The 13,629-nt window shown below is 58.2% G+C and overlaps 1 protein-coding gene across 1 annotated transcript; it reads left to right on the plus strand.

Annotated features, from left to right (window-relative positions):
* Nucleotides 1–1,577: 1,577 nt before the first annotated feature.
* PCIF1 (phosphorylated CTD interacting factor 1) lies at nucleotides 1,578–13,111 on the plus strand. Its single transcript, XM_019972499.2, has 17 exons — nucleotides 1,578–2,017; nucleotides 3,747–3,923; nucleotides 5,297–5,439; nucleotides 5,530–5,654; nucleotides 6,819–6,956; nucleotides 7,098–7,228; nucleotides 7,349–7,503; nucleotides 8,151–8,298; nucleotides 8,391–8,474; nucleotides 8,737–8,836; nucleotides 9,886–10,048; nucleotides 10,887–11,059; nucleotides 11,185–11,271; nucleotides 11,350–11,534; nucleotides 12,150–12,243; nucleotides 12,343–12,518; nucleotides 12,603–13,111. The coding sequence occupies exons 3-17, from the start codon at nucleotides 5,316–5,318 to the stop codon at nucleotides 12,826–12,828; spliced, it is 2,109 nt and encodes a 702-aa protein (XP_019828058.1). The 5' UTR covers nucleotides 1,578–2,017; nucleotides 3,747–3,923; nucleotides 5,297–5,315; the 3' UTR covers nucleotides 12,829–13,111.
* The last annotated feature ends 518 nt before the right edge of the window (nucleotides 13,112–13,629 follow it).

Raw genomic sequence — 13,629 nt, forward strand, 5'->3', positions numbered from 1 at the left:
TTAATAACTATACCAGGATAACAGACATAAATCAAGACAGTCCCAAAGCAGGGTATGTGGTTTCCTTGTGTGTGTCTGAGATGAAGCCCTTGCCTGTCAAGCCTCCCAAGTGAATGGCAGGCAGTGTGAGGGCAGGATCACTGCACCTACTGTGCCTACAAGGAGCCGGTTTATTTCCAGAGGGCTCAGATCTACTTGGAGCAATCCTCAAACCCCGTGAGGTGATAATAGCTAACATCTGTTAGTGCCTCCTTGTGGCTCAGCTGGTAAAGAATCCGCCTGCAATGTGGGAGACCTGGGTTCGATCCCTGGGTTGGGAAGAGCCCCTGGAGGAGAGGATGGCAACCCACTCCAGTATTCTTGCCTGCAGAATCCCCAAGGACAGAGGGGCCTGGTGGGCTACTGTCCATGGGGTCGCAAAGAGTTGGACACGACTGAGCCACTAAGCACGGCACAGTTCGTGCCATATGCTGTGCTGAGTACTTCCACAGGCACCATCCCAGTTAATTTTCAGCAAATCTTGATGATGTAGACAGCCTTATTGTCCATTAGAGAAAACTAGAGCTTAGGAGGTTAAGCAACTCCTCCAAGGCCATACATCTAGAATGGAGGAGGAGTTTGAACCCACACTGATGGGAAGCCTAGTTCTTAATTATTTGTTACAGTACTGTCTCTGCTTTGTTGGCACTCCCAGGTGGCGCTAGTGGTAAAAGAAAAACAAACCTGCCCGCCAGTGCAGAAGACATAAGATGGGGGTTCAATCCCCAGGTTGGGAAGATCCCCTGGAAGAGGGGACAGCAACCACTCCAGTATTCTTGCCTGGAGAATCCCAGGGACAGAGGACCATGGCGGGCTACGGTCCATGGGGTCGCAGTCATACTCGACTTAAGCGACTTAGCACACCCCACCCCACCAAGCTGCTGGGACCAGGCACCACCACACAAGCCACAGCCCAGCTCAGGCTAAGGCTCCACGTGGGAAGGGGACGTCACAGCAGGTGGCAAGCCCATCTTCCTCAACTATGACTGGAAGATCAGCTTCCAGAGGAGGCCAGAGGGAGGTGGAGCTAGTGCCTTCTGCCCGCCCCTACCAAAGAACCCTGCAGGCAGCCAGCCTTGGGCTCCTAGCGATTGCCAGCCTCCTGCTGGGCTAACTAACTTTTGTGGCAGGATTGAGTTCTCAGTGAGGTTTTGGACTGCAACTAGCAACCACCGATATTAAGTGTTGGAAAGTCCTCTGATACATTTAGTTTACAATTTTCCAACTTTGGCAAAAGCCATCTTTATTCTAAGTCTCTCAGGGCCATTTTGAATTTCTTCTAAGTTCTTAGAACTTGTGCAGCCTCATTAGGGCAGAAAGTTCGATGTGCATGCAGCCTGCATACGAGAAGTGGTTGGAAAACATCCTAGACTCACGTCCAGAAAACAAGCGACTGCAGAAAAGCGGCAGAGCTGCCCCGAAGCTAGGACCCAGGTCCTCCGAGCGTCCAGAACTTACGTCACCAGGACTCCGCCCCCGGGTGGGCGTCCGAGCCGAGTCCCCGCAGGTTTCAAACCCGCCCCGCGCCCCCTGGTGCGCATACTCAGTTCGACCTTGCAGCCGCACCGCCCACCCAAATCCTAGGGGAACACCCCCTATTTCTCCAGGCGGGTGTGCTCGCGGGGGAAACTGAGGCAGGGCACGTGCTTGTGGGTTCGTTCCTCAGTCCACACCCCAGGGCCTGCAAAGCTGCCTCCCGTCCCTTAGACCCGTTTGGAACAGCAGGGAAGGACAAGGGAGAAAGGGAGGGGGCCCAAAGCAAGCGGGGTCTAAGGAGCCGGCCGGTCCTGCCACACTCAAGATGGCGGCGCGGCAGCGGCGAAGTCCCTCAGAGGCGGTACCAGCGCATGCGCAGCGCGGAGTCCCGGCCCGGGACACAAGATGGCGGCAGCGGCGTTGGGGAGGGCGAGGCGGAGGCGGCAAAACGGGCGGTCGAGCAGAACGTGTAACCGCGTCCCCTCGAGTCCGCTGCGGGCAGGTAAGAGCCCCGGGAAGCCATGGTCCCGCCGCGAGCCGCGCCAGGGTCTGGGGTTCCGAAGCCAGGCGGCGGTGGCCCCTCCGGCGCTTTCCGCTCCGGGCTACCGCTTGTCCCGTCTCTGCCGCCGCCGCCATCTTAGGCCCACGGGTGGGCGGCCGAGCCGGTGGCCTGGATGAGCGAGTTGGGTCCGGGGAGCGCGGGCGGAGCGGCCTCTAGGGCCTCTCCGCTGCTGCCGCCGCCACCGCCTTTGTGTCGGGCGCCGACTCTGAGTCGCCTCAGCCCGGGGGCGGGAGCGCGCGGCGGGGCGGGGGGCGGAGCCCGGGAGATGGGCCGGCGCGCGCGCGCCAAACAGCCCGCCCCCGCTAGAGGGTAGGGGGAAAGTGCGCGCGCGCTGGGAGTCGGCCCAGCTCCTCCTTCGCGCGCCCCCCGCGCCTGCGCACTTTGGGAGCTCTTTGACGCCTCCCTACTGGGTCGGAGGACTTTGATTGGTGCGTTACTGGATGATCCCGCCCCATCTTCCTCCAATCCTGGAGTCGGAGTCTTTTTTTTTTTCACCTTCTGGTGGGTTCTTGTGGTTGCGCAGATACAGTTGTTTATCCTTAAGCTGCTGGGCACTGTTGAACTGCGGTATGCCTGGGGGTCGGGAAGCCACAAGATAAATAAAAAGGTTCTTTTAGTAATAGCAGTTATTTCCTACTGAGAGTGTACAATGTGCTAGGCTCTACGCATTGGGACCGTAGAGGCCGAATGATTCTTATTTGAAGTCGGAAAATGGCAGAAGCGTGTGGAACCGGGGTCTGTCCAAACCCAGACCTGGTGTTTTAGCCATCGACCTGCTGTATCCAGATCACCTGGGAAATTAAAAAGCTTTTTAATCATAACAAAATTGGTAAAGATTTGAAGTGGTGTAAAGTGAGAAAATTAGTCATCCGGTTTCCCAGCCCCAGTCTTGGGGGGTGTGTGTGAAAAATACAGATATTTGTGTACCTCCCCTCCCCGTTTCTCTACGATGTGGAGTGACGGACAGGAATCTGAGGATTTTTTAAACAAGTTCCCTGGTGTTTCTGATGCACAGCTCGTTTTGGAAACACTGCTGTGTCATGGTTCGGCCTCACGAAACGGTGAGGCCACTAAACTGCTTGCTCCTTCTCTGCATAGTTGACCTACCTGCTGCACCAGTATCACACAGTATTGCTTGGGGAAAAGTATTTCAATAAAGGAGAACACGCTCTGTTGTTTAATGCATTTGCATATTTTATTGTCTTTAGAATTAAAGACCTGATTCAAAGAAATGTGTTTTTTCACTCACTGTAGGTGGCGTGGGGCTGCGCCTGATCCGCGATGTGTATGTTTGTTCACTTTTGTCTTAGTACTATGATTGGCCAGACCAGCTTACAATTTGTGGTGTCAAGTGTCCAAATGAAAGCACAGGCCCTTTGTTAAATACTTATTAAAAATGTGACAACCGTCAGAGCAGAGCATTAAAGCAGGCTCAGGTCCCTCCTCAGCCCTGGGGGACTGTGTGGGCTGCGAGTCCGTGAAGGTGAACCTGTGGGCTGTTGGGAAGCTTGAGAAATGCTGTTTTCATCCCTGAATCCCCATGTCTCCCGCAGTGTGTCCTGCCCTGTCCTGGGGCTCCCGACGTGCTCTCTCCTTGCCTCTCCTGCCATTGTCCCTGTTCTACAGCGTTTCATAGGTCTGCGACTCTTTTCTTCTCTTTGCTCTGCAGTTGCTGATGCAAGGAATCCCCTGGGCCCCGGTCCACTCCACTGCTGACCAGCCCATCCTCCTGCGCTGTGCTTTCCTGCAGGCCCCCCCCACACTGCCTCTGTGGGACCCGGTGACGTGGGGGTCCATCTGGCCGGAGAAGAAAACCCTCTCATGCTAGCGTTGCAGACCCCAGAGGGTGAGAGAAAGAGGGACCTTGTTCAGCCTTGAGACCTGGGGGTCAGCCCTAAGGCACAGGGCATCCTTTTCCCCAGAGAACCAAGGCAGCTTCCCTTGGTTGGTGGTTCCAAGCCCTTTTGTTATCCTGGCCCCCTTTTGTTGTGTGTTCTCTTGCTCCCTGCATTTTTAGCTGCCATACCGTACAGACGAAGTGACCACTTTGCCTTTTCCAAATTAACAATGATGTCTATGACTGAATGTACAATAAAAACCACCACCCAATGATTGCTATGCTGTTGTCAACAACATCAGCTTCTGATCATCATGAAATAATCAATGCGGCCACAATGAGTTCATAAAATTTCAGCAGCAGAGAAAAACCAGTGTTTATGCCTTTGTGGTCTCTTTGTGGGTAAACGTTTGATTTCTTTTGGGTGTTACAACACTGAAACAACTCTCGGAGTGTCAGCCTGATCTCAGTTGCCCCCCTAGGAGTCTGACAGCCGGGTTGGGAACCACTTTGGCCATTGAGGCTTGTGCCAGTGTGCTTTGGGTGGGGTAATAGAGAATGCTAATCAGAAGGAGCTGACCCTTCTGTGGGCATTTAAAGTAAATTTTCACCTGGGGATTATGAAGGACTGAACTCGGAATTCCTTCTCAGCCATACTGGTTCTTTTAGCAACAGATACCTTCCTGGTCTGTAGTTAGGAGGAGGCATCTAATTTGAAGCCGTACTCCTTCCTGCTCTGGGCTGTGTTCCAGTTAGATTTTACTGGGTAGGAAAAGGGAAGAGGAGCAGTTATTGCTGCTTCTTATGGGAACAACTTTCTCAGGCGCAGACCCTGTTTGATCTTGTCTGCCACTCTTGGTGCTTGGTGCTCGGTAAACATTCGGAGAATGAATAGAGCTCTGCTGGTCCCTGGTACTTTGCTGAGCGCCAGAGAGAGCCAAACTGGACCCACTTCTGAGGCCTGGGAGTTCTGACAGTCTAATGGAGGGGGGGCAAACTGAGTTGATGGACCAGAGGATTTGAGTGCTACAATCCTAGGGAGGGACTCTGACCGCCTAGCTTGGGGAAGGGAACGAAGGACGGGTTCCTGGAGGATGGAGGACCTAGTGGTAAGCCAGGCAGAGACATGGATGGGGAAAGAGAATTCCAGGCCAAAAGAGTAACGGGAGCGCCCCCATTTGACAGTTGAGGGAACAGCAACGTAGGCCTGAGGGCTCCTGTGGCAGCAGGCTGGCCCTCCAGCATGGGACTGGATCGGCTTCACAGGTGTAGGCGGTCACTGGGGCCCTTGGTGGACTGTAATTCAGGTGCAGTCGCGGGGTGGGGGGGATCGACCTCCACGCCCTGCTGGCCCTGACACCTTTCAGTCCTCTGTGTGGCAGGTCCCGTGTGGGTGCTGAGATGGCCAATGAGAATCACGGCAGCCCCCGGGAGGAAGCATCCTTGTTAAGTCACTCCCCCGGCACCTCCAGTCAGAGCCAGCCCTGTTCTCCAAAGCCCATCCGCCTGGTGCAGGACCTCCCAGGTACCAGCGAGGGGCCGTGGCAGGGCAGTGGGGTCGGCAGGGTGCCCAGGAGCAGCCGTGACCCTGGCTGGATTCCGTGCTTGTTTGCAGAGGAGCTGGTGCACGCAGGCTGGGAGAAGTGCTGGAGCCGAAGGGAGAACCGTCCCTACTACTTCAACCGATTCACCAACCAGTCCCTGTGGGAGATGCCTGTGCTCGGCCAGCACGACGTGATTGTGAGTGCCAGCCTTGGGGCGGGGCGGGGTGGGGCGGGGCCGGGTGGTGTCTCAGCGGCTTCTGGCATCTGGGCCTTCCCCAAATGTACCTTGAGCAGCTGTTAACTCACCTGGCACTGTGTCAGGGCCAGGGGACACAGTGCCCAGCAAGACAGACACACAGTCCTGCCCACCTGGAAGCTGTCCTCCAGTAGCAGAGACTGTCGGACACAGGAAGATGATTCTGTGAGGGGGTGCTGTTGAGCTTGGGTAGCACATTGGGCACTGTGCCTGGGATGCAGTCGTGAGCAAGGTAGATCTAGTCCTGCCCTTGCCTGCTGGGGGCGCCCCGGATTACAGTGTAGCACCCACAGGAAAACAGGGTCAGAGCCCAGCAGGGGTGCTGAGCGGGTCTAGGGAAGGAGGGGGACAGGGAAGGCTCCCTCGAGAACCAGCGTGTGAGGTTAGCTGAGTGAAAGTGGGAAGCGGTGAGCAGCACTGTCTGGGAGCCCGTGTTGACGTGACGGGGACGTGTGGGTGTGGGCCGTCTGTCTGGGTCCCTGTCACTTGGGGCAGACTTTGTTTTCTGGGCACAGTCCACCCCCATTTTGCAGATGAACACACTGAGGCTCAGAGAGGGGAAGGGACTGGCCCAAGACCTCAAAGCAGTAAGAGGCAGAGCAGGACTTGCACCCTGTCCGCCGTCACACTCATACTCTCAGTATCACCACAGGAGTTCCAAGTGTTTCTTAAGTTTCCCCTTTATTCCTGTCGTTCTGGTTTTTTCTGGCCGTGCTGTTCAGCATGCAGGATCTTTAGTTCCCTGACTGGAGATCAAAGCCTCGCCCTCAGCAGTGAAAGCACAGAGTTCTAGCCACTGGGCCGCCAGGGAATCCCCCCATTCTGGTTCTCATGCCAGGCGGCGTTTTAAACTGGTCACCTGCGTTGACCCCTTAAATCATGCTTTCAGAGGCGAGGTAGGGCTCAGCACGGCCCACCAGGGAGGAGAAGGCCCTGGCCTGGGGTGCACAGTTGCAGGAGCGGAGCCCAGTGTTCGTCCTGCACCCCAGCCCCTGTGCTCTTCTCCAAGGAGTAGGAGTAGGGGCGGGAGGGGGCCAGGACTCGAGTACTGGGGCTCTTAAGCCGCCGGCCCTGGTTGCAACTCTGCTGGTCTCCCTCCACCAGTCGGACCCTTTAGGGCTGAATGCGACCCCCCTGCCCCAAGACTCAAGCTTGGTGGAAACCCCCCTGGCTGAGAACAAGCCCCGAAAGCGGCAGCTCTCGGAAGAGCAGCCCAGCGGCAACGGCGTGAAGAAGCCCAAGGTGAGTGTCAGCGGACTGGGGCGGGCAGGCAGCTGGCAGGGCCCCTGTGCGCTGGGCTTCGGCAGTCAGTCAGGAGGTGGGGCTCGCACTGGTGCAGCCCGGCCAGCTCCCCTGACCTCAGACCTTTGATTCTTACTCCAGATTGAAATCCCCATGACGCCCACGGGCCCGTCAGTCCCCAGCTCCCCCAGCATCCCAGGAACCCCAACGCTGAAGATCTGGGGCACGTCCCCTGAAGATAAACAGCAGGCAGCTCTCCTCCGACCCACAGAGTGAGTCCTTGCTGCTGCGCATCCTGGATGGCTGGCCTGCCCAGGACTGTGTGTGTGTGGGGAGCGGAGAGGGAAGCAGGCAGGGCGTCCGCCTCCTCATTGCTCTGTCTGTGCCCCCAGGGTGTACTGGGATCTGGACATTCAGACCAACGCGGTCATCAAGCACCGGGGGCCTTCGGAGGTGCTGCCTCCACACCCCGAGGTGGAGCTGCTCCGCTCCCAGCTCATCCTGAAGCTCCGGCAGCACTACCGGGAGCTGTGCCAGCAGCGAGAGGGTACTGCCTCCCGGGCCCACCTGCCTTGTGTGCGCTCACCATGAGCTGGAGCTGGGGCTTGGCCAGTGGGGCTCAGGGAGTGGCACCGTGGAACCCAGGGGCTGCGCCTGTGTTCTGGAGGGGTCCCAGCTCCAGTAACTGCTGCTCTGTGACTTTGGGCTTATTGACCAACCTCTCTGCACTCGGGTTCTCTCACCTGTAAGGTAGCGGTAGTCCACATAAGGGTGTCTACGTAGCATCAGCAACACCCGAACAACAAAAAATAGGCACTAGGCACTGTCTGCCAGGCAGTACTCACAGCCTTTTTATGTATCTTAAAGGGCGTAAAAAGCCGAGCACCTACCCCTCACACAGTTACTCCAGGGAGTAAGTGCTTAGTAAACTGTAGCTTTTATTAATAAGCCGGCTTAAACTTGGTTGAGATACAGAATCCATCCGTCCCTGCGTTGTTACGCCTTGTGCCTTTTATGGAACTAGCAGTTCTCAGAATACACTTCGGGAGATGTTGCCTGGGACTGAGCTCCTGACATAGCGGGGGCTGTCCCTTGTTTACTGTGGCACCTCTGGTGCCCACACCACGCCTCCGGTGCCGCCCCATGGCGCCTGCTGACTGAATCTGGACTTTGATCTACTGTCCTGTCCCACAGGCATTGAGCCCCCCCGGGAATCTTTCAACCGCTGGATGCTAGAGCGCAAGGTTGTGGACAAAGGCTCTGACCCCCTGTTGCCAAGCAACTGTGAGCCGGTGGTGTCACCTTCCATGTTTCGCGAAATCATGAATGACATTCCCATCAGGTATGCCCCCCAGCCAGGCCAGCCGACCCCAGCCTCTTGGTGTGTGTGCCCAGGCCAGGGTAGTCAGGCTCACTCCCTGCTCTCTGACCCAGGTTATCCCGAATCAAGTTCCGGGAGGAGGCCAAGCGTCTGCTCTTCAAGTACGCAGAGGCGGCCAGGCGGCTCATCGAGTCCAGGTTTGTTGGGCTCTTGTCTCCTGGCCCAGTGTGACGGGTCTCCGGCCAGCGTGAGGGGAGGGCCTGGGCCTTCAGGCCCACCCCTGGGGCCCGGTCATGACGCTTGGTGGCTGGAGTGGGGCCTGCTCCCTCAGACAGCAAGGGTTGCACTGTCAGCCTGGGTGTTGATGCCCAAACACCAGTGGCAGCGGAATGGGAGAAGGAAGGAGTGGGCAGCGGGTGCTTAACAGCCAGCCCCTTTTTATGCGCCCTCAACTGGCAGGAGCGCGTCTCCTGACAGCAGGAAGGTGGTCAAGTGGAACGTGGAGGATACCTTCAGCTGGCTGCGGAAGGACCACTCTGCCTCCAAGGAGGACTACATGGTGAGTAGCCCTGGGTGGAAGGCCACTGCTTCCAAGAAGCCCACTTTGCCTGCCGAGGCCAGGCGGGCCCCCATGGCAGCCGTCTCCTGTGCATTCGGCCGACCTTTGACACTCATCAAGTCCCCAACTCATGTCTGTGGAGCCGTTCCTCTCAGCTCCTGGCTTTCTCCCAAAGAACACTTCTGTTACGGTTCTTACTGGAATCCTGTGCTTGGCCACACACCAAAGTAAGCTGCCTTTTCAACTTAATGAATGTTCCAACACCTCCCTTTAGATTTTTGGAAAACAGATGGACAGACTGCCTTTGCTTGGTGTGTGCGGCCCTACTGCAGTTCAGAGCTACCACCAGATTCAACCGCCCACTTTAATAGTCCAAAACAATTCTGTTTTCTGGCCCAAACCCATCACTCTTCAACTCTCCACCAGCACTAGCAATGGGCTTTCTTTTCAGGACCATTTTTCACAAGAGACAAGGTTTCGCACTTCACGATAGTAACTGTGTACTTGACACGTAGAGAGTGATAAAGGTAGGTGACCTCACTAGCAAGAGTGACTCATTTTCACCCATCACTGTGACATGTGCAATTCAGCGTAATTACAAAGGCCTACAGTTAACCTTACAAATCGCTGAAGGCGCAAATCCACATCTGCAGTGCCCAGAGAGCCTGTTTTACAACAGCCATTCTCCCCATAAACTGCAGATGCCTTGTAAGCAGGGATTATTCCTGGTTTGTCTGTTTCCCCAGCAAGAGATTTGCCCTAGTGTAACCCCAGTAGTAAGTGCTGGCTTTTATTAGATACGTAATTGTATACCAAGGGCATGGCAGATCCTTAATGGGAATGAGTGCATTTAATATTCAAACTGCCTCGTTAGGTAAGTATTTTGTGTTGCCTTAACTGTTGAGGAATAAGATTCAGTGATGCCAAGGGATTTGTCCAAGTGACACAGTTAGTAAGTAGCAGAGCCTGTTTCAGGACGAGGACAGTTGGGATCTGACAGCCCTCCCACACCAGCCCCTGGAGCCTGACCAGGAGTCTCTCCCCCTCAGGACCGCCTGGAACACCTCCGGAGGCAGTGTGGCCCCCACGTCTCGGCTGCAGCCAAGGACTCCGTGGAAGGCATCTGCAGCAAGATCTACCACATCTCCCTGGAGTACGTCAAACGGATCCGAGAGAAGCACCTTGCCATCCTCAAGGAAAACAACATCCCAGGTAGGGCACCAGGTGGTACAGAAGGGACAAGTAAGGCTGAGTTTCAAGGCCATGGACTGGTTCGAGGAGGCCCGTTTCTCCCAGCAGTGGGACCTGCTGTGACCTTTGGCTCTGGGGTTTCCGCGCCCTCCGGGAAACAGAAGTGCTAAGAAAGGGAGGGCTGGAGGTGCGAGAGACAGACAGGGAGATAGGCAGGCGGCCTGCTTTCACGTCCGTCCTCTGTAAGCCTCTCTGAGGGGTGACACCTAGCCACAGGGGCGTGTGAGGATTCGGGGACCTCCAAGTGCTGGGCCCCAGAAGAGCCCTATGCACAGTCTCATGACTGTTAGGAGGCAGGCAGTGTAGTTCTCATACTTCTCCATGGCAGCAAACCCACAGCTTGCCCACCAGGCCCCAAGGTATGGTGGCCTGAGTGGGTTCAGAGTGTGTTGATGTGGACCGCCGCTTCTTGCTCCTGCCTGTTGCCTAGCTGTCTCCTTAGTTACTGAACCATCTGAGCTGCTGTTGGGCTTCCCTTGTGGCTCAGCTGGTAAAGAATCCACTGCAATGTGGGAGACCTGGGCTCGATCCCTGGGTTGGGAAGATCCTCTGCCGAAGGGAAAGGCTACCCACTCCAGTATTGTGACCTGGAGAGTTACATGGACTGTATAGTCCATGGGGTCGCAAAGAGGCGGACACGAGTGAGCGACTTTCATGTCACGTCACGTCCCTGAGCTGCAGTTCACTCCTCCCCGGATGGGACTTACCTCTCCTGGTCCCCGGGACACACGTGGGAAGCGCCTGGCCTGGGTGGGCCCAGAGCGTCAGGGTGACGGCCTCCCCGCGCTCCTGCCCGCAGAGGAGGTGGAGGCGCCTGAGGTGGAGCCCCGCCTGGTGTACTGCTACCCAGTGCGGCTGGCTGTGCCCGCGCCCCCCATGCCCAGCGTGGAGATGCACGTGGAGAACAGCGTGGTCTGCGTCCGCTACAAGGGAGAGATGGTCAAGGTCAGCCGCAACTACTTCAGCAAGCTGGTAAGAGCCACGGCGGGAGGCGGCTCCAGCAGGGCGCGCGGGGCCGGCTCTCTCTCAGCTGGAGTCTGCTGAGGGGGCGGCAGCGGGCGGGCTGCAGTTGAAGCCCACTGCTTTCTGCCCCACAGTGGCTCCTTTACCGCTACAGCTGCATCGACGACTCCGCCTTTGAGAGATTCCTGCCCCGGGTCTGGTGTCTGCTTCGCCGGTACCAGGTACTGGCCGGGGCGGCTGGGGGCGGGCTGACCCGGAGGGCGGGGAGGCCGCCCGAGGCTGAGCCAGCCGCTCCGCAGATGATGTTCGGCGTGGGTCTCTACGAGGGCACAGGCCTGCAGGGCTCGCTGCCGGTGCACGTCTTTGAGGCACTGCACCGACTCTTCGGCGTCAGCTTCGAGTGCTTCGCCTCGCCCCTCAACTGCTACTTCCGCCAGTACTGCTCCGCCTTTCCTGACACAGACGGCTACTTCGGCTCCCGCGGGTGAGTGCCCCATGCTTCTGGGCCTCCTGCCTGGGTAGTGTCCTCCAGGGCACAGAGCCCACCGGGGTCAGCTGCTTCCTGATGCTGAGGGGCTTCGGGCCTGGGCGGTTACAGAGCCCACCAGGGTCAGCTGCTTCCTGATGCTGGAGGGCTTGGGGCCTGAGCAGTTTCAGGTGGAGTCCCTGCCTCCCGTCACCAGCCCTGTGGCCGTGGACACGCTGCTGCAGGTCTGGAAACCTATGCCAGCCCTGACCCAGCCAGTGGCGCTCAGTAAACTATCCTGGGTCAGGAGGCGGAGCACCTGGTCCCACAGTGAGCGGATAGGGCACGGAGGCAGCCAGGCCAGCGGGAAGGCAGCCTGGTCACCACTGGGTTTGGGCCCTACCTCCTCCCCTAACCAGTTCCGTGGACTTGGCCCCCAAGCCTGAGCCTCTCTGTCCTCAGCTGTTCAACAGAGCGGGCCACCTCTTGTCCCAGAACAAACCAAGGGTGGCCCTTGGCCCCTGGCCTGACCAGAGCCCTGTCTCCAAAGGGCTGCCTGTGGTGGGGGTGGCACCTGTTCTTGGTGGAGGGGCTGGGTCCTGGTGGGACCTACACGCTTGCCTCTTCCCCCAGGCCCTGCCTGGACTTCTCCCCACTGAGTGGTTCCTTCGAGGCCAACCCTCCCTTCTGTGAGGAGCTCATGGACGCCATGGTCTCTCACTTTGAGGTGGGTGTGTGACTGGGTGTGGGGGCTTGGTTGGCAAGCCTGAGGGCCAGCGGCCTGGAGTGCAAGCCCCTGATACCCTCCCTGGGACCCTTCCCACAGAAACTGCTCGAGAGCTCGCCAGAGCCCCTGTCCTTCATCGTGTTCATCCCTGAGTGGCGAGAACCCCCAACCCCAGCGCTCACCCGCATGGAGCAGAGCCGCTTCAAGCGCCACCAGCTGGTTCTGCCTGCCTTCGAGCACGAGTACCGCAGTGGCTCCCAGCACGTCTGCAAGAAGTGGGTGCTGGGTGGGCGAGGCGGGAGGGCCGGGCTGGGCTCACCCTGCTGGGCCCTGCCTTGAGCCACTGCTTTTGCCCGCAGGGAGGAAATGCACTACAAGGCCGTCCACAACACGGCCGTGCTCTTCCTGCAGAACGAGCCCGGCTTCGCCAAGTGGGGGCCCACACCTGAGCGGTTGCAGGAGCTGAGTGCCGCCTGCCGACAGTCGGGGCGCAGCCATGGCTCCAGCGGCTCCGCATCCTCAGAGGCCAAGGACCGGGACTCAGGCCGGGACCAGGGCCCGAGCCGAGAGCCGCACTCCACTTAACACAGCCTGCGGGGAGGAGGAGCTCCTGGGTGCTGCTGTGGACTGCTGGGGCTCTGGGGGCAGAGTGGACCCCAGGACCCGCCTCGTGGGGCGGCCGCCGATGACATAGGAAGACGTGGCTCTGCCAGGGCGCCCCCTCCCTGCCCACGTCCCCCCAACTCCCCACCTCACACTCACTCCAGGCCCCCTGTAAATAGCCCCGTCCGGCCCTCCCTCCCTTTCCTCACCCCATCCTGTTGCCACCTTGTTTCATTTGTAAAAGGAAATACAGAAACCCCCCTGAGGACGTGTGAGGGTCTTGAGGGCAGAGCAGGCTGAGGAAGCTGGAGCCACTCGCAGGACCGCAGCCCTCCACTGCACATCCAGGCGCACCTTCTCGTGACTTCTGGGCCTTCACACCTGGCCCCGGGCTCCAGGATCTAGCTTCTCATCCTGCTGTGCCCAGGAAGTCTGAAGGGTCCAGAGGCAGCGTCAACCACCTGCAAGCCCCAAGCTCCCACAGCCAGCAGCAGCTTCACTGACACCCCTGGGGAGTGGAGGGATGGTAGAAACCTAGATGCCTGGAGCCACCACTGAGTGGGCAGCTGGCTGTTTTACGGTCAAGGGCCAGGAGGAAGTGCGGCTCCAGGGCACCTGGGCTCTGTTGGCCTCGGTGCCGGTACCTGGCTGTGCGCGGAGGACCTTGAGGCGTGGGGCCAGTGCGCCCCTGGGGCTGGGGAGGAAGCAGCACCTGAAGGTGCTGTCCACTTTCCTCAGCTTGGCCGTCTCTCGGTACCAGGCTGTTGCCCCACGAGTCTGCCC

The sequence above is a fragment of the Bos indicus genome, chromosome 13 (genome assembly GCF_029378745.1).
Source record: "Bos indicus isolate NIAB-ARS_2022 breed Sahiwal x Tharparkar chromosome 13, NIAB-ARS_B.indTharparkar_mat_pri_1.0, whole genome shotgun sequence".
NCBI classification, from domain to species: domain Eukaryota; kingdom Metazoa; phylum Chordata; class Mammalia; order Artiodactyla; family Bovidae; genus Bos; species Bos indicus.

Excerpts from the sequence above, each read along its gene's own strand:
- PCIF1 (XM_019972499.2), top strand. The coding sequence starts at position 5,316 with ATGGCCAATGAGAATCACGGCAGCCCCCGGGAGGAAGCATCCTTGTTA. Across the intron at positions 8,299-8,390 it reads ATGAATGACATTCCCATCAG|GTTATCCCGAATCAAGTTCC; the intron begins GTATGCCCCCCA and ends TCTCTGACCCAG. Across the intron at positions 8,475-8,736 it reads AGGCGGCTCATCGAGTCCAG|GAGCGCGTCTCCTGACAGCA; the intron begins GTTTGTTGGGCT and ends CTCAACTGGCAG.